Raw genomic sequence first — 24,741 nt, 5'->3', positions numbered from 1 at the left:
CGGGTAAAAAATAATTATCTTCAGTCTGTGCTGCTCGGGGGCACGCTGCTGCCCCGCGATGCCGCCAACCGAACCCTGTGTGCCGTGCCCACGGCGGGAGCGACTGGCCCTGCCGTGTTTGTGCGAAACACAAGTGCACCCTTGGCTGGCAGCCACCGAGCAACGCCACGAGGGTGTTCGGCTTCCTCGAGGCTGCCTGGCCATGGAGATAAGCGCCTGAGCAGGAAGCGTCTCACCCGGTGCTGGGCTAGAGAGAATTTTGGCTCCCCGGGGCGGGGAGGGGCTGGGGCTGGGGCTGCGACCGAAGGGCAGCACCCGAGTTCCTTGCCGGTGGGATGGTGGTGGCAGGGATGTCCCTGGGGTTTGTCTCGTGCTTTCCTGTGAGGTTCCCTCCTGGGGACGGTCCCAGCGAGGGTACGGTGGGACTGGAGGATGCAGTGGGCAGCGGGAGGGGGGAAGGCAGCACCTGCCAACATCCCCATCCTATGGCCGCATAACCATCCTGTCTGTGACCCCACAGGTCAAACACGGACATCACAGCATGAGCACCCCACGGTCTGTGCCGCACTCACCCCAACGAGACAAGTCCCCCCATTTCACGGGGGAACGCAGGCATCGCTCTGACCAGCTACAGAAACAAGGACATCTCCGTGGGCTCGGCGTCCACGGCATCGCGGTTAATAGCCAATCTGCCTGGGGAGAGGGAGTCTTTTGCATGCTTTGCACAGATATTGAGTGATTTCCTAATGCCCAGTGCTTGCTGGGGCGCAGAAGACCCCTCTGCCCCAGCCGGCTCTGGTGCTGATGTTGGAGCAAGATGCTGCACCCTCTCTTGCAGCCGGCATTGGGAGCTGCATGCATCCAGCGCAGCCGCCGCTGAGGTTTGTGGTGGGCTGTGTTTTGCCAACAGCATTTAGTAAACAGCCCCGTGCGTGGTGCACAAGAAAGATCCTAATCTGGCTCAAAAAAAGCAAACAAGCCCAAAGTTATCTCCGCAAGCCAAGTCTGCAAATGCAGAAAAATTCCTGCACCCTCTTGCACAACAGCATCTGCCCTCCTCCTTGCCGGAGATAATTGCTCTGTCTACCAGCAAGCTACTCCTGGCAGCACTTGGCCAGGACATCGTGTCCCAGGGACCGGCTGCTTCCCCCGGGCCATTAGCGCTGTCACAGCCACCGAGATGTTTGCTCGCTGCCATCTCGGAGGTGGGATTCGCTTTTAGAGGCGAGCAGGCAAGGAGCGGGAGGAAAGGTTCACTGTGGCAGGCAGCCGCAGGAGGGTTTGCAAAACAGCTCTTATTAAAAGACCTTAATATTTGATGTGGGGCCTGTTTTTTCCTAAAGAGCTTTTGCACACAAGCTTTCCTGGAGGGAAAAAAAAAAAATTGGAGTAAAAAATTAAATTATTTGGAGTAATAAAACAGGGGGTCCACACAGGGCTGAGCATCAGCTAACCCTGGCACATGACACGCCCTGGACAACAGCTACATAACTTCATTTTTTTTTTTTTTTTTTTAATGTACTGAAGGTAGGAGAGAGCAATGGTTTGGCTCAGCGGGGCCAGAATTAGCCCTGCTGTGCCTGGGGTCAGGTCTGCGGTGAGCTCGAGGAGGGGGACCCAACTCATGCAGCCACTAGCAGATCATTCAGGGGGTTTATTTCTTTATTGGTGATTAATGACAGTGTTTCGTTTCTAATGGAAGGAAATAGGGAGGAAATGGTTTCTTGCCTTTATTTGTCAGGGGTTTGTTTAAATGGGTGCTCACATTCCCTGGAAATAGGTCACGGTTGTGTATTTTCACGGACAAGAAGCCAGTTGGGCCGGGGCTGGATGTCAGATGTTTGGACAGCGGAGCGCTCGCAGGCTTTCCTGTGCGAGGCCGTTCCCCCTCGCCTTTCCCATCCCCATCCTCTCGGCCCCACGCCAGTGACGCCCTGTGTCCTGCTGCCGGAGCGGCCAGTGGAGCGAGATGGTTTGCAGTTCCCAGCCGAAGGAGCCTCTGACTGCTGTTCTCAGGCTGCATAGGGGATCAGCGGTTATTTAGGTGGAAATTAATTTTCCTGGCATGTCCCTGCAGCGGGGCTCTGCCATGGGCAGCGTGGGGTGTGTGAAGAGGGTACATTGCCTCCAGGAGATGTGTGCCCCCTCTCTGAGCGGTTTTGAAGCCGGTGGTCATTGGGGATAGAGCTTTTAAAAGAGAAGTCCCATTTTTGAATGGAGTGATGGTGTTGCCCACAACCGCCCCTGAAAAACCAGGACTTGAAAGAACCTGGTTCAGGCTCTAAAAAGCCCCAGACCTCCCGTGGGTCCTGTGCAGGTGCTTTAGATGCTTCCAAGACAGAGCACTGTGAGCACGGTGAGCCTTGTGGCTGCCTAAGTAGCCCTGAAGCTCTGGTCCTCGGTGTGCCTGGAGCCCAGGGCTGTGCAATGGCCTCGCTGGCGTGGCTTTGCAGGGGTGGGGGGGTGTATTCGTGGCTGGTTTGAGGGGTATGGGAAATCCAAGGCTGCCCGTTGTATTACTGCAACCCCTAGGCAGGCAGGGCAATGGCCGCTGGTAGCTGCTGTGGGACTGCAAGGAGAAAAATAGAGCTCTCCAGCCAGCTGAATTTGGATGACATGGGGGAAATGGCTGGCTTTTTGGGAGCAGAATAGTCAAAATCCTTCGCTGTAGATGCATTTGCCTGTGGGCAGCCTGTGGAGGTGGGAACCCACCACCGTGCCTGCACAGATGCCCCGGGAATGCCCGGGGGATGCCACCCCGGGAGGCAAGGCTAGGGCGGCCGTGCGGGCAGGCGATGGCAAAGCCACTGTCCCATGCCCTCGCCGCTGCCTGGGCGGCAGCAGCAGACCAGAGACGGGGTCACCGCTGCTGGAGCGTTTGCCTTGTGCCGTGTGTTGGCCATGCGGTGGGGAGACATGGGGGGGTTTAACAAGGCTTTGCCCCTCATTGCTGCCCTGATGTTGTGGTCGGTCTGGCGCTGGGGGAGAGTTTCAGGGCTGAACAGAGGTGTCTGGTGGTTTGTAACTACCAATTTCTGGTCATTTTGCACATTGACATTGAGATGTTTCTGTGAGTTCAGTGCTTGGGGCTGGAGCTGAGCAAACCCAGGACATCGGGTCACTTGGGGTGGCTCTCACCACCATCCCAAAATCCACAGCAGACCCACACTTTGATGTCCTTGAGGCCCATGGGAGCCAAAAGCATTATTGGTAACTGAGAGCTGAGCCATTTAAAAAATGCATTTGTGCACTGGAAGGACTCAGCCTTTGGAAAAGTTACTCATCTTCCTCTTCATCTGAAATAACATCATTCCTCGTGGCCATCCTTCCCCAGCATCGCCACGCTCGCAGCCTGACCAGGCAGCCGGAGCCCAAAAATCCTAGCAACAATGACATTGTTTTCTATATTTGCATCACTTAAGGCTGAGCAGAACCGATGACACACCGTGGAGCTGGCAGTGAAGCTGGTATTGATGCCATCTGCAGAGAACCGCCTCCTCACCGTGTTAAAATTAAATTTACTTAACTGTTTGGTTTGTGCTTCTCTGGGGATGGCGTGCAGGGTGCTCGTGGTGGGCACCACGGTGCCCGGCCAGGAGCCGGGGCTGGCCCCGAACTGGGGGATGTGCTTCGCATCTTGCACCAAGCGTGGATGTGGAGATATCACATCTCGTCCCCTTCCTTGGCGCACATTGTGTGCATAGGCTTGTTCCAGACATCGTGCCCTTCCCAGGAGCAGTTTCCAGCAGCAAATGTTCTTGCGTTTTATTTTTTTTTTACTCTTTTCTTTTTATCACAGGCTGCTTCTGATGTGGGAGACAAGGGCTCGGCTCCGTTTTGTCTTCAGAGATAGATGCAGGCTGGGTGGCTTGCAAACCCTCGTAGGCTTTATGTACCTTTGGATGCTTATGTTTTACAAGTCAATTTGGCTCTTTGTATTTTACTTGAAGTGCTCTGGGGGGTTCATGGTCTTGTGGGATCAGGTTGACTGGGGGAGAGAGCTTCTGGCCTCATAGGGAAGCTTGAAAAAAGGCAAGTGTCATTATACAGGGTGGGAAAGCAGAAAGGAAACACCACAGGCTTTGCTTTTGAGTTTTGGGGGGTGTTTTGTTGTGCAGAGCCATGGGTCTTTGGATGCCTCCAGAGAGCGGCGTGGGCTGGCAAGGGCCGAGCAAACGTCTCCCTGCTGCACTAAACCTCCCCAGGGAAGATCCACCTGCGGTGGAAAAACCTCTGCCATGCCCGCGGGGTCTCTCCCAGCCCGGCTTCGTGCTGCCGCTGCGTAAAGCTGAGAGCGGTCGAGGTCAGGTTCCTGGCGATCCCTCAGAGATGCGGGAACTTCCAGCTTCCCTCAGCTCCCGCCAGGCACTGCCATTCCGGGGGGATGAAGGAAGCCAAGTCCTACAGCCACATCCCACCGGTAACAGGAGATGCCCTGTGCAGTCCTGCCTCCAGAGCCGTGAGTTTGGGCCTCAGAGCAATGGCTTTGGGTTTTTTTTAAATAAATGCTGGATTCTAAATGTATGAATTCTGGGTTTTGCATTTGGAGAGCGCTCGCTGCACGTCTACAGCTAGAAACTTGGAGTGTAAAAAATAATGTAAAAGCCAAGATTGGTGTGAGAGACTTCCAGGAGAAGAGGCAGGCAGGCACGCAGCACACCGACTCGCACGAAACCACTTGTCCCCCATGCAGGGGATGCAGCACGGCCCCAAAATGCAGCATGCCAGTGGGGATCCCGCACTGCCGGCCCCAGCGCAGGGAGACACGCACAAAGCGGCAGAAGTGGGGAAATGCGGTGGGCAGAACACGTCCCTCCGCCTTCCTCCTGCCCAGCCCCGGGGGTGAGCAAGGGAGAGGAAAGAGAATAATAAAATTACAGCTGGGAGGTGGAAATGAGAGCGCGGAGGGATAAGGCTGGGGTCGGCTCTGTTTCATGGCTGGGGCTGTGCTCGGTAGCAGCGACGCCGTCAGCAAAAGGTGAACTTTAAAATCGCTGACTGCTCGTCGCTGCTGGCAAGGGGAGCCGGGCAGGTCGAGGGTTTATTTCCCTACCTGTAGTGGGCTACTTTTGCTTAGTAAATGATGAAGGCTTACAGATACTAAAAATAATCAAAGTTAAGCAAAAAATTCCCGGCCCTGATGGCCCCACAAGCAGGCAGCCCTGCATCAAGCCAGTCCCAAAGGAGCCCTTTTTCCTTTGACGGTATTTTTCTAGCTCCTCGGTGCGGGACCGATGCTTTTCACATTGTCGGCTTGCTTTTCTTCTTTGCAGCTTTGCACAGGGATAAAAGAAGCAGCTTTGGGAGATGGGTTATCCCAAAGGGCTCATCTTTTTCCCTTGAACTGCGGGGTTTATTTTCCTTCATGTGCCTGGTCCTGCCGAGCACCGAGCCCAGCGCAGACGTGGGCTGACGGGGAGCGTTTCCCATGGCCGTTGCTGGAAGCAGAGGCCATCCTACGGCAGCAGCGCTCCGGCCCAGTGGCATTTTAAGCATGGTTGGTTTTGGCTTTCCCACCCCACCAGGTCCTGCAGGCAGCTGCCTTTGCCTCATGTGCCTGTGCCCAGCAGCAGAGCCGCTCGGCATCCTCAGCCCTCTCGGACCTGGTGGTTTGGGGTTCAGCAGGAGCAGCGGCATCCCAGGGGCCACGGAGGGCATTTTCTTGGTGGCGGATGCTTTTGCCGCCCGGGCTGAGCGTGGGAGAGTGCCGCCGGCTCTGTTTTAATTGGCAGTAGTCAATTGGCCCCGCGAGCGCTGGGCTTCATTATCGCTGCCGGCGTTTACGAGAGGGTACGTTTTCCACTCTCGCGGCGAGGGCAGGAGCCAGGAGAAGCCTCCGCGGCCCTGCCAGGGCTGAGTCACCCGGGTTGGGAGGAAAGGAGTGTGTGTGGGGGGGAATTAAACAGTCAATCATGCTTTCAGCAAGCCTGAAATCATGTGCAATATTTTTATTTTCAGATTCCCGGCTTCGATTTTTGTGGCAAGGTTGTTCCCGACATCCCGACCGCAGTGACGCCACGCCGAGGGCAGCCTCCGCCGCGCCGGTGCCGGGGGCGGCGAGCGAAGCCTGGCTGCATCCCACCACCGTCCCAGAGGCCCCGCTCACCCCTGCCCAATGAGCCAGGGGCTGGGGGGACATCTCGGCAGCTAATTTGCTTTGCAGCCCCTTGATCGCCCAGGGGAAGGCGGGTGCCTTTTCCTCTCGGCCGCCAGCTCCCCCCTTTCATCCGTGCACGGCCCCAGCGGCTGCGGCGCTGCAGAGATCCCCAGGACCCACCTGCCATGGCAGGGAATTGTGTGCAAATGAGAACTATTTTGGGGGAAAACCCAGGAATGGAGGAAGCCTGCTGGGATGGAGCAGCCAGACGAGCCTCTGTGCTCGGGCGAGCGAGAGGAGGAGAACAAAGCAAGGTGTGCCTTTATAAAAAATGTTATTAAAAAAGTAAAAGCGGGCAGAATTGGACCATGGTTTGAGAAGGACGAGAGGTGGCATTTCCCCTGGGTGAAGCCACAGTGGCTTTGCAGGAGGTTTGGGGTCAGCAGGGAGGCTGCGGGATGGCGAGCAACAGCCTGAGCCACTGCCGGCAGAAGTGGTGGTGGCCCTGGCTGGGGACCCAGGCTGGACACACACAAACACGGCCGAGACGTGGCTTGTGGTGCGGGAAGCTGGCAAGTCCCCCGGAGCTCTCCCAGGGTCATTCCACCCGAGCTCCAGGCCATTGCTCACGATGTTACGGTACATCTCGGGAACATGTTTGCTCCCCAAGCCCCGGTCCCTGGACCCGTGCAAAGAGGGGAATTTCAAAGGGTTGGGCTTTTGGGGTTGTTTTCTTTATTTCTACCTCAGGTCCAGGTTTCTGGGCACGGGCGCAGCCTGAACCCGCTTGGTCCAAGCCCAGCGAGAAGGTAGGAACAACGAGAGCAACTTGATTTGGAAGGATCTCAGGCATGATGTCTGAGCTGGGAAACCATCACCAATTCCTCAAGCTGGAAAAAATACAGGCAAAAAATGGAGGAAAAAAAAGCTTTACATCTCCCGCAAAGGCGTGAGCAGCCATCAGCGTTTCTGGGCTCGGCATCCAAACCGAAACGAACTGAGCAATCGCACATGTTCTTCCTTGGCGGAGCCAAAAGCTGTTCCTGTCATGCTATATATTTGCTCTCTGATTAATGTAAGATACATTTTTTTTCGGGGAATAGAATCGGAGAAACCGACAGCAGCATGTTAAGTATTTGGCAAACAATTCCTTTGATGTTGCGCGTAGGTAGCGCTCGATATATTTGTGAGCTATATATAGCTAAATACATATATATCTCGCCCCACATAATGTTTCCACTCTTCTGCAGACTACCTGCAAAACACAGACAGTATCAGAAGCTGTAAATACAGTTATTACACCACCGGCTGACAGCCAATTCTCTAAAGCTTTTTGATGCAAAACATTTTTGTGTTTTCCAGGGAAAGACAACGAGATTTTGGTCCTGTCTTGCCCATCCTGCAGGCAGGGTTGTGGTCCACGCATTTTGGGGTAGCGATGCTCCCAGAAGAATAAGGTGTCCTGGAGCTATAGGTGTGTGTTGGTAATTCATGGCAAATTTTCATGTTTGAGAAATTTTTGTGGTGCGGGCATCAAATTGGGGTGGTGGTGGCTTGGCTTCTCCTCTCAAGACAAAAAATAAAGTTAAAAATTGGGGAAAGGGAGCTACAACAAATGAAATCTTTCATTTTTATCATTTTGGATTCCTCCCCTTCTTAAATAGAGCTAAACCTGTGTCACTTTGAGAGGAAAAATTGGCTTTTTTTTTGTTTAGGAAATGTTGGAACAAGATCCTGGGACTTTTGGAAAAAAAAAAATGCTGCTGCTTTTTATTTATCCCTGTTCCTTCCAGCCTGACTCCCCAGTCAAGCCAGTCCCTTTCACCCTGGTTGCATTTTTTTTTGCTAAAAAAGTGTCAGTAGAGTCACTGCCGTAATTTCCCGATTCGCAGATTAATTTGCAGCCTGAGCCATCCTTCCCAACACCGTACAGAAATGTGCTGGGCTACCTTTTTTTTTTTCTCGTGGGCTTCCCTGCCTCAAAGCAGAGGGTTTGTGGAGGTTTATCTGGTTTTCCTTTGTTCAGCGGTCACGAAAGAGAAAGAGGAAGGAAACCCGCCATCACTCGGCCTGATACTCAGTTAAAAATAGCAGGGCTGGCTGGGCCGGGGTTCCCGTCCTTACTAAAGGTCACTTCCCCAAGCCCCGCCGCTGAAAATATGCGACCGAATGTCCCATTTTGGCACATTCCTGATGGTTTGGAGGCAATGAAAAAGCCTGGAGGAAGGAGGGATGCTCACCGCCCTGCAAAGCTCAGCTCTGGGCTGTGCATGGGTTTTATTTTCCATCCTCGTGAACCACGTCCAAGGTCCCCTCCTCAGGGTCGGGGTGTGACGGCCACAGTGGGATTGCCACAGCTGAAGAGCTGAAGCTAGCCCATCCCAGGTCCCTTCCTCCGCTGCAAGGAGGGCATCCTGCTGGCCGGTGGATTGGGCCTGGCCCCCCCTAGTGCTTTTTAATTATCTTTTTTTTTTAATTTTTAATTTTTTTAAATTTTATTTTTATTTTTATTTTTATTTTTCCCTGTGCAGCCCGGCTGCTGTCTGAGATCAGGGCAGTCCCAGGACTCAGCAGTGTGGCCTTGGTAGCTTGCAGGGGGACAGGAGGCAGGGGGAGATGGTGTCAGGGCAGGAGCCAGCTCCAGTCCTGCCTTCAGCATCGCTTGGCACGGGCAGCTGATGTCCAATCTCCTAGGAAACTCTGGGAAGAACTCGGTGCAGTCTCAGAACCCCTGGTCTCCCCATTTCCCACACTCCAGACCTGGGAATCAGCCTTAAAAAGAAATTGCATTGTAAAAAATACAGCTCCAGCAAATCATCCAACACAGCGTGTCAGGTGCCGATGTCCCCTTCACTTCTGATGCTGGGATAGGCACCCTCCTCCCCAGCCCCACAGCACCCACCCCTCCGTGGGGTCAGGGTGCAGGAGGGATGAGGGCATCCCTTCGGGCAGCACCGCGGCCGGTTTGCACCATGGGTTGCATGGGTTCCATGGGTTGCACCTCTGGCTGAGGGGACCACCTCCCACGGGCATTTTTGGCTTCAAACATGATGTGTTTGTTCACTATCGAGGAAGATCTGCGGTCAGAGGGGCCGGTTCCTGATGCTGTGATATTGCACGATTCTTGCTTGGTAGGAGAGAGAAAAGGCGCCGCAGACGTGAAGGAAAGAGAGGCAAAACCCCACTGATGCTGGTTCAGCGCTGAGCGTGCCAGCCAGCCCTTACCCTCCCCTTGGTGAACGTTGCATCTCCATGGAGAGCCGGAATCGTTCGTTCTGCCTAGTTAAAACCAGACATTTTTTCCATTTTTGGCTTGTGCTTTTGCTGGAGGGATATGTGGAGTGAAATTTTGCCCATAGCAAGAGGGCTGACTTAACCACCTCAAACATCAGCCCAGCCCCAGGTATGTGCAGGGCTCTCAGCTTGCTTAGCGCTGCCTTGGAGCCTCCTGTTGTGTTATTTGCTTTTGCTGTTTCCTAAACTCCAGCAAAAACCCTGGGAATGACACGCCACAACGGCAGGGTTTTTTTTCCAGGACATATTTTGCATCAGGGAAAAACCCATCTGAGCGTCAGAGTGAGTGTCACAGTGTTCCCCCTTTGATGGATATTAATGTATTTTCCTACCTTTGAAAGGGGTTGGAATACAGTTAAAAAAAAAAAAAAATTGCCCAATATAGGTCTGGATTCATAAACAGAAGCTCCTAAGCGTGCTGCTCCTGGCTGCGGGGAAGATGCCAGGGAGTGCGGAAATGCCGCGGGATCCTCGCTCAAATCCAGCCAGCAGAGCTTGGGCAATCGCTTCAGAAATGCCCCAGTTGGGGCATTGCACTCAGGAAAGCCCCTTTTCCAGCTTAATTATGGACAGAGCCATGAAAGGAAAGGCAACCCCAATGCATAGGCTCTATAGCTGCCACTGTAAATGTGTCTGACACTGGGAATCCTATTCCTCTGCCATTTGCAGTGGGAGCAGAGCTGGAAAATAGGGTGACTGCCCTGTGCATCCATCGCCTCCCAACTGAAAGGCCTTGTCCGCATGGACCGTTCCTCCTCATTTTCCCTAGATGGAACCTCCTGCTTGCCTCGAAATCCTGTGCCGGCCAGGTGTTTCCAGGATCTCTGTCTCTCTGCATCCATGGCTCCACAGAGCCAGGACTGCTGCAGCCCCATGTTGCAAATCCACACCATCCCCTGCATCCCGGTGGGATGCGTGGCAGGGCTGGAGCTTCCCTGCCATCTTCAACTGCTGCGTTTATGCTCCAAGAAGCCATATCCCGATGGTAACCACGCCCCAACACCACTTTAAGGTGCACAGGGCAGCACAGGAGGCACAGACGAGGATATATATTTCCAGCAAGGGTGGAAATACCAGACTTTCTGCCCTGAGCATCGCGGTGGTGAGGATTGATGTTTCAGTGCTCTTTGGATCCAGCCCTCGGGGACTGGCCCGCAGCTGCTGGGACTCCTGGCCAGGGGATTAAAAATAAACCCCTAAGCCTGGCTCCGAAAGGTCGGCTGACAGGTAACATTTAGAAGAGCCTCAAACTGTTATTTCAAGGAGTATTATTTTTTTTTTTTCTCCATAGGAAAAGCAAATATCTAAGCTGCCCTGGAAAAAAAGCTGTTCCTGACTCTCCCCTGTGGATGGGGATTCGCTGCACATGAACTGGGGGGATGCGGTGGGAGAAAGCCTGGGAGTGGGATGGCAAATGGCAGTGGCACTGTCACCTTTCATTAATTAATGCTATTTTGTGTGATGGCCCCAGAGCCCCGGGGAGGGTGCTGGAGCAGTACACGGAGCAGCTGCACATAACCCCGGGTGGCTTTATGAAGGTGAGAACTGTTGACAATAGAGATTTGCACTTCCTTGTGTAGCATTAGACTCTCTGTTTGGGGCGGTTAACCCTGAATTTGTTCTTTTTAGGATCACAGCTCCTCTCCTGGGAGCAGCCCACGGTGGGGCATATGAGTGTGCAGCTGCAGGTGTGTGCAGCAGGGGGTAAATGAGAGTCTCGAAATGGTGTTAAATGCACACACCAAGGGCCGGCTCCTGCATCTATCACCTACTCGTAACTCCCTTCTGAATTAAGATCAGCTTGACCTGAGCAAGGAGTGCAGATGCAGACCCTAAATCCTGCTGCCGCAGAAACTTAGAGGATGAAATACAGTCAACCGAAAGCCCTGTACATTTTCTCCCATCTTTCAAGCCATAATTGCCACTGACAGTCCTTATATCCGTGGTTAGCCTGCGCTCAGGCTCGGTTAGTGTGCGTTATCCATTGCTGTTTCGCACGCCGGAGCAAGAGCTGGAGTCGGAGCCTGGGGGCTGGTTACCAGCATACGGGCTGCTCTCAGCCTTTCCAGCAAACATAATTTTTTCCCCATCTCCAAGGAACAAAGTGGAGACAAAAGATTAATCTTCCACGGACTGTAAAATCCTTGGGGCGAGGAGCGTGGCGTCGGTTCAGCGTTGTTGGCAGACTTTCTGCTGGCTCCGACGGGCTCTGGAGCGGCTCCGGCCGTCCCACTCCCCTCGCCCCCAGCCCAGGAGCACGGCAGTGCAAATCCACAGCTTTCGGGAGAATTATTCCCAATTTCCTTTTGTAGAAACAAGATCAAAATCAAAACCGGCTGTCGACTTCCACGCCTCGTGTGGCGCTGCGTCAGCACTAGCAGGACCCTGCTCTCCCTCCCGCACCTCAGCCATGCCTAAAAAACCTCCTCAGAAGCTTGGGATGTGTTAAACCCACTCCTTCCTTCTTTTTATGACCCTCTTAAGCTTGTCTACCTCCAAAATTTATTACCAGGGGGAAGCCAAGATAAATAAGGAGGTTTGCCTTTCGTTTCAGGGCTGACGTGCTGCAGAAGGGAATCCCCCAAACCAGGGGGGCTGCCAGGGATAGAGCCCCAGTCCCCCCCAGCCCGGCTTGCTCCAGTGGCCACGGGCCCTTCGCTTACAATACTGAGGGCATTTTCACTCCAGACCATTTTCCCTCACTGGTCATTGTTGGACTGACTAATTTATGGCTCCAAGTCGCTAATAATTTTGATGCAGTGCCTAATTATAGGTGGGTTGGATGGTGCTGCCTGTTACTAGGGCTGCCAGATGTTCCCTTTGTAACTCTGTTCTCAGTTGCTCCCAACTTTGTCAAACTTCAACTTTTGGAGCTGGGACATCGTCTTCGCGCTCTCTTCCAGTACAAGGACTGGCATCATCCGATGAAACCGGGAGGAGCAGGAACAACAGGAGTGGGTCTTCATGGGGTGCCGAGCAGAGCCTGCGGGCACAGTGTGGGTGGGAGGTGGCACGTCCCCGGGGGCAGCCGAGATGAGGGCTTGGAGGAGAGAGCACTGGGGGTTACTGAACAAAATGCTCAGCGCTGGGAGGGTGCTAGTGGAAAAGGCTGTAGGTGCCTGCCTGAGCCTTGCCCGGTGGCAGGGGCTCGTGGTTGGGGTGGGTCACTGCTGGGGAGCCACTGCTGGGCCGGAGGGACCCGTGGTCTGAACCGCTGCTGTTGCAGAACGTGATAAAGGGCTCAGGAGATGTTGGGGAAAGAAATGAGGGGCTCCTGGTTGTACGTACACGGTGACGCAGCTCGGTGTGTCTTGCCTCTGCTCTTCATCTGCACAATGAACATTAGATCAGACCCTCACCTTCTTGGGTGCAGGTGAAGGCAGTTTGTGGTGTAGGGCCTGGCCTAAATCATGCTCAGGAGGACACGAAGAACCCTCTTTCCAAAAACCTTGCTCTAGGGGCAGCACGTTTGCCCTGGAGCAGGGTAACAAGGACCGGGCAGCTGCCTGTACGCAGGCTCCCACCCAGGCTGCAGGCTGGGTGACACAGGAGTCCAGTCCGACCCCCTGCTACAGCAGCTGCTTTGAGGGGAGTTCCTGAGTTTTGGGGATGACCTATTGCAATAAGTCCTCTGTGCACCTTGTTGAGAGCACATGGTATTTTAATATCAGATTGCATTAGTTCTCCCCAAGCACCTGGTGGAACTGCTCAGCCCCACGAGCTGGAGAGCCCCGGGGCAGACCCCGGCCGAGGGCAGCACTATTGCCCAGGCAGCTCAGCAGCAGAAACACCCCTTTTCCCCCCACAAAACGGTCACGAGAGGCAGATGAAGACAACAACAGAGCTTGAAGCGAGGCCAGACCGCAGGGCTGGGAGCTGTGCTTCCTGCAGGAGGGCCTGCAGCACCGCTGGGGGGGCGGACGCCGGGCTGCAGCTGGGCGAGAGCACCCCTCCGGCTCCCACGCCATCGGCTGCAGTGAACCGAAAAAAAATGAGTTTAACAAACTAAAAAAAAAAAAAAAGAACCTACGTTTCCCTCAGGACCTCGCTCCAGTGGGAGCCGCAAAACTTTTTCTATAAATGAATCTACATAGAAATAAATAAGCTAGAGCTCCTCCCCGAGATGTCTGCTGCCACTTCCTCGTGTTCATTGCCGTCTCCGGTCTCTGCTTTGGGTGTGTTTCCGCAGAAGCTGGGTTCATCACCCCCCAGGTGTCTCGTCTCTCGGCCTGTTCCTGCTCCCCGCGGCTGGAGAGCGGCACCGGTTGCCGTCAGCTTCTTCCAGTGGCATGTGCAGTGGGAAAACTGGAAGTACCTGAAAAGTCAGAAGTTGGTGTTCACGTGGGGACAGTCACCGGGAGCGGGTTTTAGCCAGGTCACAGAAAAACTGCTCGAGTGAAGAGCCCGGTTAGGGGCCCTACATGGAAAAGTCCTGCAGATGGGGGGGGTGGTCGTTACCCTTAGCGGGGTTGCACCCATGGATTTTGGGGGCAACCCTCCTTTTCCAGATCAGGGTAACTCCTCACGTTGCTGCTGGTGGTCTGTGGTGCGTGGGGGATCTGCTAGAAACAGTCATTTAAGTAGCCCATTGCGAGGAAGAGTTGCAAAAGAGTCATGTAAAGCACTTGCGTTGTGTAACCCGGGGGGCTGGCCCCTCCTGAGCCGAGCAGGAAGGGGACGGAGACCTGGTTAAATAGGGGGGTGAGAGGGGTCGAGGCCAGCCCCGCTGTGCCGAATCGTTGCAAAAACACAAGTGCCTCCAGAACAAGCCCGTTCACTCGAATACGGATGCTCTGCCTTACGCTGTGGGGACAAGGAGCGCTAAGCGGTGTGAAGCGTGATGCACTGGGATGTCCGGGACACACCACGAGACTGATGCTCAGGCTTTACCATGTGCGAGGTGTCTTGGTTCCTTCCCGCATCTCCCTGCGGTGACATTTTACATTTCACGGTTCAATAGATGAAGGCGGCGCAGCACAGCTGCCTCTCTCGGGTTATGGTGCACCGATGGGGACAGTGTCGGCAGTGGTTTTAAGAAGCGTCAGGCAGAGATTCCCGCTTCCAAGGCTCCCGCTGCCATCAGACACTGCCCCTGATCCCGCAGGGGTACACGGACACGGACCCGGTCTGCTTCCAGCAGGGCGGGAGGAGTGGGCTTGGGGCATGCCCGACTTCCAGCTGGAAGAGGGCCGATGGATGGGGACCCTCTCTGAGCAACCCCTTCCCTGATCTCCCAGCACCTCAACGAGCACCCTGGGGATGCTTCCCCTTCGGCGGGAGGATTTCCCTGGCCGCCAGCATCGCTTCCGAGAAGTTGGGAAATAATTTAAAAAATATGATAAAGTTGGGGGGGGGGAGAGGCACGTTCGGAGGTGGGGGGGGGGCTAGCCTGGTCTGCAAAGGGCCGGGTGCCGGAGCCCGGAGGGACCCCGCTCCCCTCCCGGCTCTCCTCCCCGGGGCTGCCCTCCCCGGCGGGGGGCGGCGCTGGGCGCGGCGGCCCCGGGGGAGGCGGGGGAAGCGGCGGGCGGGGCGGTGCCGTGCCGTGCCGTGCCGTGCCGGCGGGAGGAGGCGGGCCCGGCGGCCGGGCGCCCCTTCCCGCGGCGGGCGGAGAGGTGCGGCGGCAGCGCCCGTGCGAGCGGTGCCCCGTGTGCCCTCCCTGCCGGGCCTCCCCCCCCCTCCCCTTCCCCTTCCCCGCCCCGGGCCCGGGCCGCCGCCGCCGGGGTATGGAGGCGGCGCACAGCCTCCCGGTGCTCGACGTTCTCCGCCGCTTCGGTGTCAGCGAGAGCTGCGGGCTCAGCCCGGAGCAGGTCCGCCGCAGCCGGGAGAAGTACGGCCCCAATGGTTAGTGCGGCGGGACGGGAGGGGCTGGGGAACGCGGCTGGGGGGGGGGCATAGGGCTGCCCTACCGGGGCACCGGCATCCCGCCGGGGGCGGCTGCGACCCGTCGTCGGGCCCCTCCCGACCGGGACCGGGAAGGGTGGGGGTGCCCCCCTCCCCTCCCCTCCCCTCTCCTCTCCCGGCCCGGGGGTTGCGGAGGAGCGGTGGGGATTTACCGCGGGACACCTGTTGGTTAGGGGAATATTTACCGGCTTCGGTTAAGGGCTGATTACCGGGGGTACGGGCGGCACCGGCGGTTACCGGGGTATTAATGCCTCTGGCGGAGTGTCCGACGACGACGGCGGGGAGGGACACGGATATGTCATCGGGGAAGAGAGGGGGAAGTTCCCCCGTTGCCTGCGGGTGAAAGAGGGAAGCCCCAAAATCGAGGCGAGGGGTGTCGCGGCGGGGGGACCCCGCTCCCGGCTCCCCGCAGCCCTGGCTGGGCCACGGGTGCTGCTGCGGAAAGAGGACTGGGGTGGCAGGGGGACGTGGGGTGAGGGGACGCGCGCCGGCTTCGCTGCGTGCCCCGGTGACCCCGGGGAACCCTCTTGGAGCAGCCAGGCATCATCCTGGGTTTGATCAGGGGACTTTTTTAAACTCGTGTTTTGTAAGTGCGCAGTGGGCACGGGGGGGGCTCACTGGGGTGCCTGAACCTACCCGGGTAAATAGTGATTTTGATCACTCAGGCTGTGACGGGAGGTAAGTCGTTAACTCTGCAGACGGAAACCAGAGGGTGTTTAGGGTGAGTTTGCTCCGGTGCTTTGGAGTAGCAAGTCCTTTCTCAAAGTTGCACAAGGGGCTAAGTGTGTAAACTCTCTCCTGGGTTGGAGCTTGTTGCATCTGCTTTTCACTTCATCCTCGTGGTTGAGGCTAAGGAAAGCCCGACTAGATGCTGGTGGGATTGCTCTCTGCATCTTTATTCATTGGGAGGGCTGTGTTAGGTGGCATCAGAGGGCTGTGCCTCCTCCAGACAAACCCTGCCAGGAGCAGTCCCGTGTGCTGGGCTCGGGGTCCCCTTTCCCACCAGCGCTCGCCATACCAGGCAGCTTCTGCTCCGTTCCCTGAGTCAACGCGGTCGGGGCTGGGCTGGGAGCTCGTGCCACGCAGGACTCTGCGCAAGGCGTAAGCAACGGAGCATCACGCCTGCCCTTGTCCGACCTGATTCTGGAGAAGGGCAGCTGGGGACCCGTCTGATTAGCTGGCAGGGGAGCGATCCCTCTGCTTTGGGGGCTGAATGCAAAATACATCCTTAAGAAACAGGTGATCAGTCTGATTTCAAGGTATAATTGCTGCCAACATTTCTGTGCTGTCCCTTGGCCCCACAGGAACGTGGGGATGGCGGGTGGTCTGTGCCGTGCAGCAGTGTGTCACCTAAAGGCATCGCCATCGCGGTGCTCACGGTGGCTTCATCCTCCTGTTTGCCCAAGTGAATCATCGTCACTGAGTCAGGCACGTTGGTTGCTCGGTGGCACTGGGCTCTCTACCTTGAAAAAGGGAGCTCAAACGTGTGACGCAGGTGCAAAGCAAAGGGTTAGCCGTGGCAATTAGTTTGTCTTTTTTTTCTTCTTCCTTCCCCCTCTTTCAAGCAATGGCTCTGCACTCGCCTCTCTCTACAGTTTTGCTTCCCATACAGTCCAGCATTGGGTTTCTTGCAGGCTGTTGACTCACGAGAGCTTCTGACTTTGGGGTGTGCCATGGCTTTCGCCTTCAAAGCAGAGCTCCGCGTCTCCTGTGCAATACAGCTCGCAGTGATGTGCATCGATGTTGAGAGCAGTAACGTGGGCAGTGCAACCATCAGTGAAAATGTGGTCAAAGACTTTTAAGAATTCTGAATTTTTGCAATTTTTGTGCAGCATTTATATCCTTCTTGTGGCGTGGATGAGATATGCACAGGTTAGTACAGCTTAAAATCGTGCAGAATGGGACCCTGTGTGGTTTGTTTGGTTTAAAACCTTGATGTTAAGCAAATAGCCTTTTTTCCAGCATGGCAAGAATTTGCAGGTTGTGTTGCGGCAGCAGGAGCCGACCTCCTTGACCGTGCTGGGGTACCCTGGGGTGCCCTGTTCAGGTGAACTGCTGTGGGGAGCAGCGTGGGATGGTGAGCTGGGCTTGTGCCGGAGCATGGGTCTTGAAAATGGTCTGTATTAAATTGCATTTTAATTTAGGCTTAAGTCAAACTCCGGCAGCGGAAACGTGGGACAGTTTGATCTTGCTTGAGCTCGCGCAGAAGGGGGAAGAAAATTCAAATCTTGCGTGGCTTGAAGTGCAGAGCAGACCTTCAGCTCCAGCTAGTTTCATTTTCGCACCCTCCTGTCGCTCATTCATTCATTTCCTTCTAAACCTGAAATCAAACTGCCAGTGTGGTCGTGAATCACAATCTAAAATACATCATCTTTCTTAAAAACTGCCTCCCGACGTACTTCAGAGAGTTGCTGTCTGCTTCTTTTTTATTGTGGTGATGCATTTAAAAAAAAATGAGCTGCAACGAGCTCCAACGTTAAGTGAGAAGCAGTGGCCATTGGTGTGTTTTATATTAAAAAAAAAAAATGTATATTTTTGGGGGGTTATACTTTTGGAGCCTAAAATTGCTTTTTCAGTTCCAATGCTCGCATTTACGTTTGCAGGAAGAAACAGAGAGCAATACTGATTATTTAATACCTCCAGTTTGTGGCTTGGCAGTCAAGCAGTGAGATATAGATTACTGGACTGGAAGAAGATATTTCTCCCCTAGGAAGAGCTCGCGTTCTAGTTTCAGATCTGTCATCGGTGCTGTCAGCATGGCCATTTCATTTGCCAAGGAAACTGGAGAAGCTGCAGAACGTTTAGGTCTCACCATGGCGATTCTTAAAAGGCTTCTGAATCTCCAAAGTCAATTTTAACTACGCAATGCTTCGGATGCTCCATGTGTGCCGGGTAGGCGCTTCCCTATACCTCCTCCCATCCACCAGCACCGAGCTCCACGGGTTGCTTTTAGACCACAACACTTAAAAAAAAAAAAAACCAAACAAAAAAATCCCCAAAACACAAAAGCAAAAAATGTGCATCACTTATTTTATAATAGACTCATCAGGAGGATAGAGGGGTGCAAACATTCTTCTTTCTAAATGTAAAACCAGGGGCACAATTTACCCTGAAACAATTTCAGTTTAGCCAAGAAATGACGGATGTAAACAGGAGTTGCCCCATGGACAGTGAAGTGATTTTCTGTTTTAAATATAGCTGTGATTTCTCTCTTCTAAATGGATTTCCATGTGTAAATGAGCATACATTTCGGGCAGGATATTGCCAGCGTTAATGCATATGCATAATTTTATTTGCTTCATTGGTAACCTAAATGGACTGTGAATGTCAGTGGAGTCAAGTGCTCGGCTGTTTGCAGCATAGGGGTGTTTGTCTCTTCTTGCATTTCATCTCTTCTGACTCCAAAGCAGAAGCCCTGCTGCCGTCTGCGGTTGGAAACGCCACGGGGCAGGATCGCGCCCTGCCCGTCAGCCCTCCTCGGGGTCTCGCCCATCCCCTCCTTTACCCTCGCCGCTCCTAGGGCTGACCCCCAGCGTGGTACCCGATGCTCTTTAAAACCTCCCATGCCCCACTGCAAGGTGCAACGATAACGGTATTTACGTGCTGGCTGGTTGAAGCGTTATTCAAGCCAGCTTCAGCACTGGGCCAACTCAAAGCCCATGAGTAAATTGGCTTTTCTTTTATAACGCACCTCTCCACATCTCCGTAAGCTTTATTTCAGGATCTCGGAGCCCCTGGGTGTATTTTTGCCTCTGTGTGCCCGAGCCTACCTGGGTGGTAGGAGGAAATGTCCTCGAGCCCAAATCCAGCCTGCGATGTGTTGCCAGTCTCCTGAAACCCATCGAGGCTCGTTCACGAGGAGCTTTCCGCTCTTCGGCGTGAACGCGCATCCAAGCCCTTGTTTTGCTAGAAGCAGCAGCAAAAACCACTGATATATTATTTTATTTCCATCCTTTTCCCAGCCTATACCCAGGGTTGCATGTGCATGTGTATATACGTCCATCGGCACACGCGTGTGCGTGCACGTGCCCCTGCCCCTACTCTAATTGCGGTGCATTACTTACTGCCAGCAGCTACTCCGACATTTGCTAACCAGCCAAGGTTACGCTCCAACTCTCTCTTGACAATAAAAAAAAAAAAAAGAGAAATAAAATTTCTATTTTATACTGAAATATTTGAGATGCCGGTAAGGAAAGGAAAAGCAGCATTTTCTGACTCATCCAACTCTGCTCTCTTCCTCTGCGCATCGCCCACCTTTTCCACCCCCAAAACACACGCTTAACAGTCTGATTCATAAACATGCTATGGGTTGTTTTTTTTTTTTTTTTTTCTCCTCCTCCAAATCCTTTCCCTTAGGAGAAATGCTGAGGCATTAAAACCTTGTGAGCACTGTCAAATTTGGGGAGAGACTACACAAAATTTTCCCAATTGGACAAGAGGAAACTCGGGATTTTCATCAACGTGCTGTCCTCTGAGGTTACCCGCTTTTGTACCTATCCTTAAAAAAAAAAAAAAAATTGTGAATGAAGAGCAATGTTCAGAAAAACTGATGTCTGCTCTTAAAATGCTGAGGGAACCGGGGAGGGGGAAATTTCTGGGATGAGGAGAGGCAGGGGCTGTGCTTGGGGGGGAAGGGATTTTGCGTGCAGGTCTTGTGTTTACCCCTGGGGTTGGCCTCCCCTATTACACAAGTGTCATTTCATTACTATTTTTATTTCATTGCTGGTTTTAAAGCTGGGGGTGGCAGAGCTGGTGCTACAAAACACTGATTTAGGAGGAGTCAGATACACTGTGGATGCCCAGATGCCGGCTTGGGATGTGCTGTTTCCAGAAAGGGGCTCAAGCGGGTCTTCCAAAAACACCATTAGCAGCAAAATATCCCCCCTCCCCCCAGGCTAATCCTCTTTCCCAGTATTTCAGGTGCCTAGTTTGACCTCCCTACTCCAGCTGAACGGTTTTGGCCAGCCTAGTGCAGTCCTCGCCATCATCATGTAGCTGCACATCTGCTCTTCGCCTTTTCAGTGGCATTGGTCTTTCTGCATCTTTTAAGCCTCTTCTAATCGCCAGATCTGATTTGAAGCTATTGAGTCGCATTTCTATGGTCATCTCCCTCCAGGGTAAACCTCTGAAAAATACTATTGATATTTATGTTGCAAGTAAGTTTGGTGTTTGTTTTTTTTTTTTAAATCTTCCCCTCAAAACCGTTTTTCTTGAGTGAAAAGCATCGCCTGATGCCTGGTGTTGCTTTTGCTTTCTTCCTACCAAGGAGAATTTTAATTTTTGAGTAGCGTCCAAGTAGCTGCCTTGTCACTCTGCGTTTGATCTCCTCCTGCAAAAGGGATGGTGTGAAAGCAGGAGGCTCCTGGCTGCTGCTAAATCACCCCTGTCCTGTGGATCGGGTCTGTCCTGGCACATCCGCAGCCCAGGCAATGCTTCCAGCACAGACCCCCATGGGACATCCCTGCCGGATGCCCAGAATTGCAGATGCTGGCACGAAGCAGGGCTGAGCGCATCCAGTTTTGGGCAACTTAAAGCAGATGATTGGTATTTTCTGGTGGCGATAGGTGCCCTGTGCAGCACTGGAGAGCTGGGCTGAGCATGGCCGACCCGCGCCCTCCCCGATGCCCAAAACCTCCCCCAAGAGCGGCGTTCCTGTTGCCCTCCTGTGATTTTGCAGCGGGGATCTGAACTGATTATAGAAAGGCGTCAGAAACATCACAGGGCCACACGCAACCTTGAGATGCTTTCGTCGTTTTCATGGTCCTGAAAAACAAGGTGGTTTTTCACGTGTTTTCATATGCTTTTTCATATGTTTTCATATGCTTTTTCATATGTTCAAACCTCTGGAGGAGCCAGCTTTGATTTTTGTCCTACACGCAGCATTTGCAGAGTCGGTTGGGATGCTGATGCTCCCCCAAAATGTTTTTTTAGGGTTATTCTTTGTAAGCCATGAGCCAGACGTTGAGTGTTTGCAGTCTGTGCCTCTTGCCCAGCCAGTCCAGCCCCACTCCTGGGGAAGGGGCTCCTCCCTGTGAGGCATTGCTGCGTCCAGACCAGCCACAAAGTCCTTCTCTTGGTACATCAAGCTCACCCGGTGGGTGCCCCATCCCCATTAATGTTTTCAGGGCCATTAAAAGGAGCATTAAGAAGTTATGAGCAACACCTAAGCCGTACTCCATGGGGAATTAGGGCAGTAAAAGCAAAATGGCAGACCTCTTTTGGCAGGTAAGGCCGGGTGTCTGGGTGCTGACATTGCACAAGGATGCTCTAAAACTCCTATTTAATTTATTTTCCCTGGGAAAAGCCCACTGGGGTGCTTGGGCAGCTCCGGCACGCGGGGCAGCGCTCCCTGCCCGGCCCGTTGGCTCGCTCTGCTGATCACAACCGGCGGCGGTGCGAAGAGGAGGACGTCGTCTCCTGCGCTGGCTGGTTTGATGTGGGTTAGTTCAGTAGCCGGCTGGCAGAGCGATCCGGAGGGGGAGGCGCTTGGGAGCGGGATGGGGACCAGGAGCCGAGCTGCTGGGCTGGCATTTTCCGGGAGCATTGCTGGCACTCGCGGTCTCTATTACAGGATAGAAATATTAAGGCAGGTTGTGTTTATCAGGAGAGGGATAGGGTTTTCTGCTTGCTTTTTTTATCTTTTCTTTCTTTTTTCCTGGTTTTTTTCCCTCCCCTCTTTCCCCTTCATGTAGCACTCATGGATGATCTCCCGTTGCATCTCAGATGGGGTGAAGGCACCGAAGGCAGCCTCTCCTGGTCAGTCGGTATACCTCGGACAGGAGGAACAGCAGATAACAGGGAGACTGGGAGGACTGGGAAAGGTGGGAGGGATGGAGGAGAGGGGCCCGCAGCCGCTGTGGGTGGGCTGGCTGGGCAGGCAGCGGCAGGACAGAGCTGTCTGGGGCTCAGTCCAACCCGCTGGAATATTAATACCCAGCAAAACCCAGAAAGCACCAACCCCCCATCCCATCCCCATTTATTATTGTGCATCTGATTTTTTAAATTTTTTTTTTTGTTGCCAGTAGTGTGACTCATCTTTTTTTATAACTCAGTGTTGGTAGTATTGGAGGTAGAAAGTATAACAGTAACCTATATTAAAAAAAAATTACCGACTGCTCAGTTGAGCTGCTGTCTGTACCAATTACGTCGCTGGAAAACAGGTAGCAGAGATCTGGGCTGGAAGTGTAGAAATGTTGAAGAACCGGAGCCAAAAAGCAATAGAGAAAATTGTGGTTACTTGAGTATTTCCATGACGTGAGCGTGCGCCCGAGGCTCCTCCGTGGGCGGTTAACCCCTCACAGGCAGGGCTGCAGGCAGCTGCCTGCTCCACCAGAGTCCGAGCAACGACCGTGCCGGTGGTGATGACCAGTGCTGGGACAGGAGACTCATTATTCCTGTTAGGATTAATGCAATTAATGCTAATGGGCCTTTTCCAAGCCAGGGCTTGGTGGGTGACTTGCCTGGGGTGAGCCACTCACCTCATGAAAGGAGGGTCGGATTTGAGTCCAAAGTGTTGCTCTTTTGAAGAGAAGTTGAATTAATCCTTGCCAGCAATCAACCTTGTGTCTGTAACTAGTATTTGCTAGTTTTCTGTGGGAACCTCCCAGTTTTTGAGGTTTGGCTGCTTGTTATCACTCTATAAAAGCCTTTTCTCTTTCTCACCCGCAGAGGTGGTAAGTCTGAGCTTGGGCTGTGGTTTGGTAGTGATCCCATCTACCTCCCAAGACATGGTCCATGTCCATGTCCCACCTGGTCCAACACGTCCCCAGGCATCAGGCTTCTTCAGGGCACGCAATGGCATCTCTTTGTGACCCGTGGTGGCGGGGAGATCTGAACTTTTGTACTTCTTTTTGAAGTCTAGACCTATAGTACCCCTAAATGTAGATGTCTCTGCTCTGATCATCAAAATCCTCCTAAAATTTAAATGTTCAGCAAGCTGCTGGATATGCTGATGCAGGTCCTGGCTTCATCACCTGAGCTCCCACATGAACCCATTTGAGATTCTCTCTCTCTCTCTCTCTCCCCCCCCCCCCATTTGAGTTTTTATATATATATCCCATTTGAGATTATGTGTGTGTATATATATATACACATGTATTCCATTTGAGATTATATATATATATAAAAAATACTTTTTTTTCCCCCCACACTAACATTTGCAAATCACCAAGGGACACCTTTGACTAAAAGACCCCTTTATGGAGGGGAAACAAAACACAGACAATAAAAAGATGTTTTTTCCCTATGAAGAGCTGACGGATCCATGCTGAAGGGTGAAGGCACTCGAGGACGAGTGACACCATGCTGGTGGCCCGGCCCAGCCGCACGGCAGGGTCACCATCACCATCAGAGGTGCGATGTTTTGGGGAGGAAATCCGCTTCTTGCTCTTGGGTGTCCCCTGTGCCCCTGGGTTCCTGTCCGCGGTATTTTTGCCTTGGGTGTTTCCTGCTATTTAGCCACTATGTGTATTTTAAACCAGCGTGCGGGGGGAGGCGGGGAAGGGATGTGAGTTAATTCGGACCGAAGGGCAGGGTTGTATCGGGCGTCCTTGTCCGGGCGGCTGCGGAGCGGTGGGGGACGCAGTGCCGGGGGCAGTCCCGGCACTGACGGGTTTTGCTCCATCCCGGTGAAAGCACCTCCGGCGCATCCGTGTGGTCCGCAAAGCCACTGGCCGTGGCCACACTGCTCCCAGGAGCTGGGTGGGAAAGCTGTCCCTTGTGCTGGGACCAGTCCCCATGGCTGGTCCATGTCCTCCTGGGGGGATGGATGGCCAAAATGTGTTTTGTTTTTTTTTTCCCTCATCTTATTGGAGAGAATTGCTGGAGTCCTTGCAGAGCCACCCTCCGAGCAAATGCAAGGGCTGTGTTTTGTATGTTATATATTTGCTTTATTATGTGGTTGTTTTGGGTTTTTTTGTTTTTTCTTCATCTGGTTTGGAAACTGTTTTTCTTGTATTCGTTGCTGATAAAAATCAGTTGTTTTTTGGGAGGGGTGCGTGGGCCGGGGAGATTCTCTCTTCTGCTTCCTTTGCCTTGGGGAGCGAAAGCATAGAGATCCTCCAGGAGGAACTCAATTAGCTGAGCAGTGACTCCAGCCCCTTCGGCAGCCAGCGATGGCCAGATCCCCAGGGATCTGCCCTGTAAAACGTTGGCTCAGCTGGATTTTGCTGAGCAGGCAGTGCCCGTCCCCAGGAGACAGGCAGCCAGGGTCGGGATAACCCTCCCTTTACGTGCCTGTTTGCACTTTTCTTTTTCCATTTTGCAACCTCCAAGTCAACAGAAGGTCTAAAATAAGGAAAATGTGGGGAGTGAGTGGAAAAATAAAAATAAAAAAGGCCAGCTCAGCGGTGTGGGGTGTCAGAGCGGAAGCGATGGAGCTGTGTCCCTGGCCCTCCCTCTCCAGCCACTGCAGAGGGTTCCCCTTGGGGCACTGTGTCCTTTGGGTTTTT

The 24,741-nt window shown here is 53.6% G+C and overlaps 1 protein-coding gene and 2 long non-coding RNA genes across 9 annotated transcripts in view; all 3 read left to right on the top strand.

Annotated features, from left to right (window-relative positions):
• Positions 1-308: 308 nt before the first annotated feature.
• LOC128149303 (uncharacterized) lies at positions 309-6,587 on the top strand. Its single transcript, XR_008237602.1, has 3 exons — positions 309-414; positions 521-1,205; positions 5,959-6,587. It is a non-coding gene; the product is annotated as an uncharacterized LOC128149303 (long non-coding RNA).
• An 8-nt stretch (positions 6,588-6,595) lies between these two features.
• On the top strand, positions 6,596-13,515 carry LOC128149302 (uncharacterized). Of its 2 annotated transcripts, XR_008237601.1 has the most exons (4): positions 6,596-7,172; positions 7,460-7,581; positions 10,683-10,929; positions 11,021-13,515. It is a non-coding gene; the product is annotated as an uncharacterized LOC128149302 (long non-coding RNA). The 2 variants fall into 2 exon arrangements; XR_008237600.1 differs by having other exon boundaries at positions 6,596-7,581.
• Positions 13,516-14,997: 1,482 nt separating this feature from the next.
• The window catches only part of ATP2A3 (ATPase sarcoplasmic/endoplasmic reticulum Ca2+ transporting 3), a 55,053-nt gene continuing 45,309 nt past the window's right edge, over positions 14,998-24,741 (top strand). For 2 of the 6 annotated variants that reach the window (XM_052803199.1, XM_052803204.1), the window contains exon 1: positions 15,008-15,232. In XM_052803199.1, the coding sequence (XP_052659159.1) occupies positions 15,115-15,232 (118 nt within the window). In that variant the 5' untranslated portion in view covers positions 15,008-15,114. Of the gene's footprint in view, positions 15,233-24,741 lie in introns of all 6 variants that reach the window. The other 4 variants (XM_052803200.1, XM_052803201.1, XM_052803203.1 and 1 more) reach the window with 3 other exon arrangements.

The sequence above is a fragment of the Harpia harpyja genome, chromosome 12 (assembly GCF_026419915.1).
Source record: "Harpia harpyja isolate bHarHar1 chromosome 12, bHarHar1 primary haplotype, whole genome shotgun sequence".
NCBI classification, from domain to species: domain Eukaryota; kingdom Metazoa; phylum Chordata; class Aves; order Accipitriformes; family Accipitridae; genus Harpia; species Harpia harpyja.
Note: the sequence above shows the minus strand (reverse complement) of the source record. Positions and strands in the feature narration are given on the sequence as shown.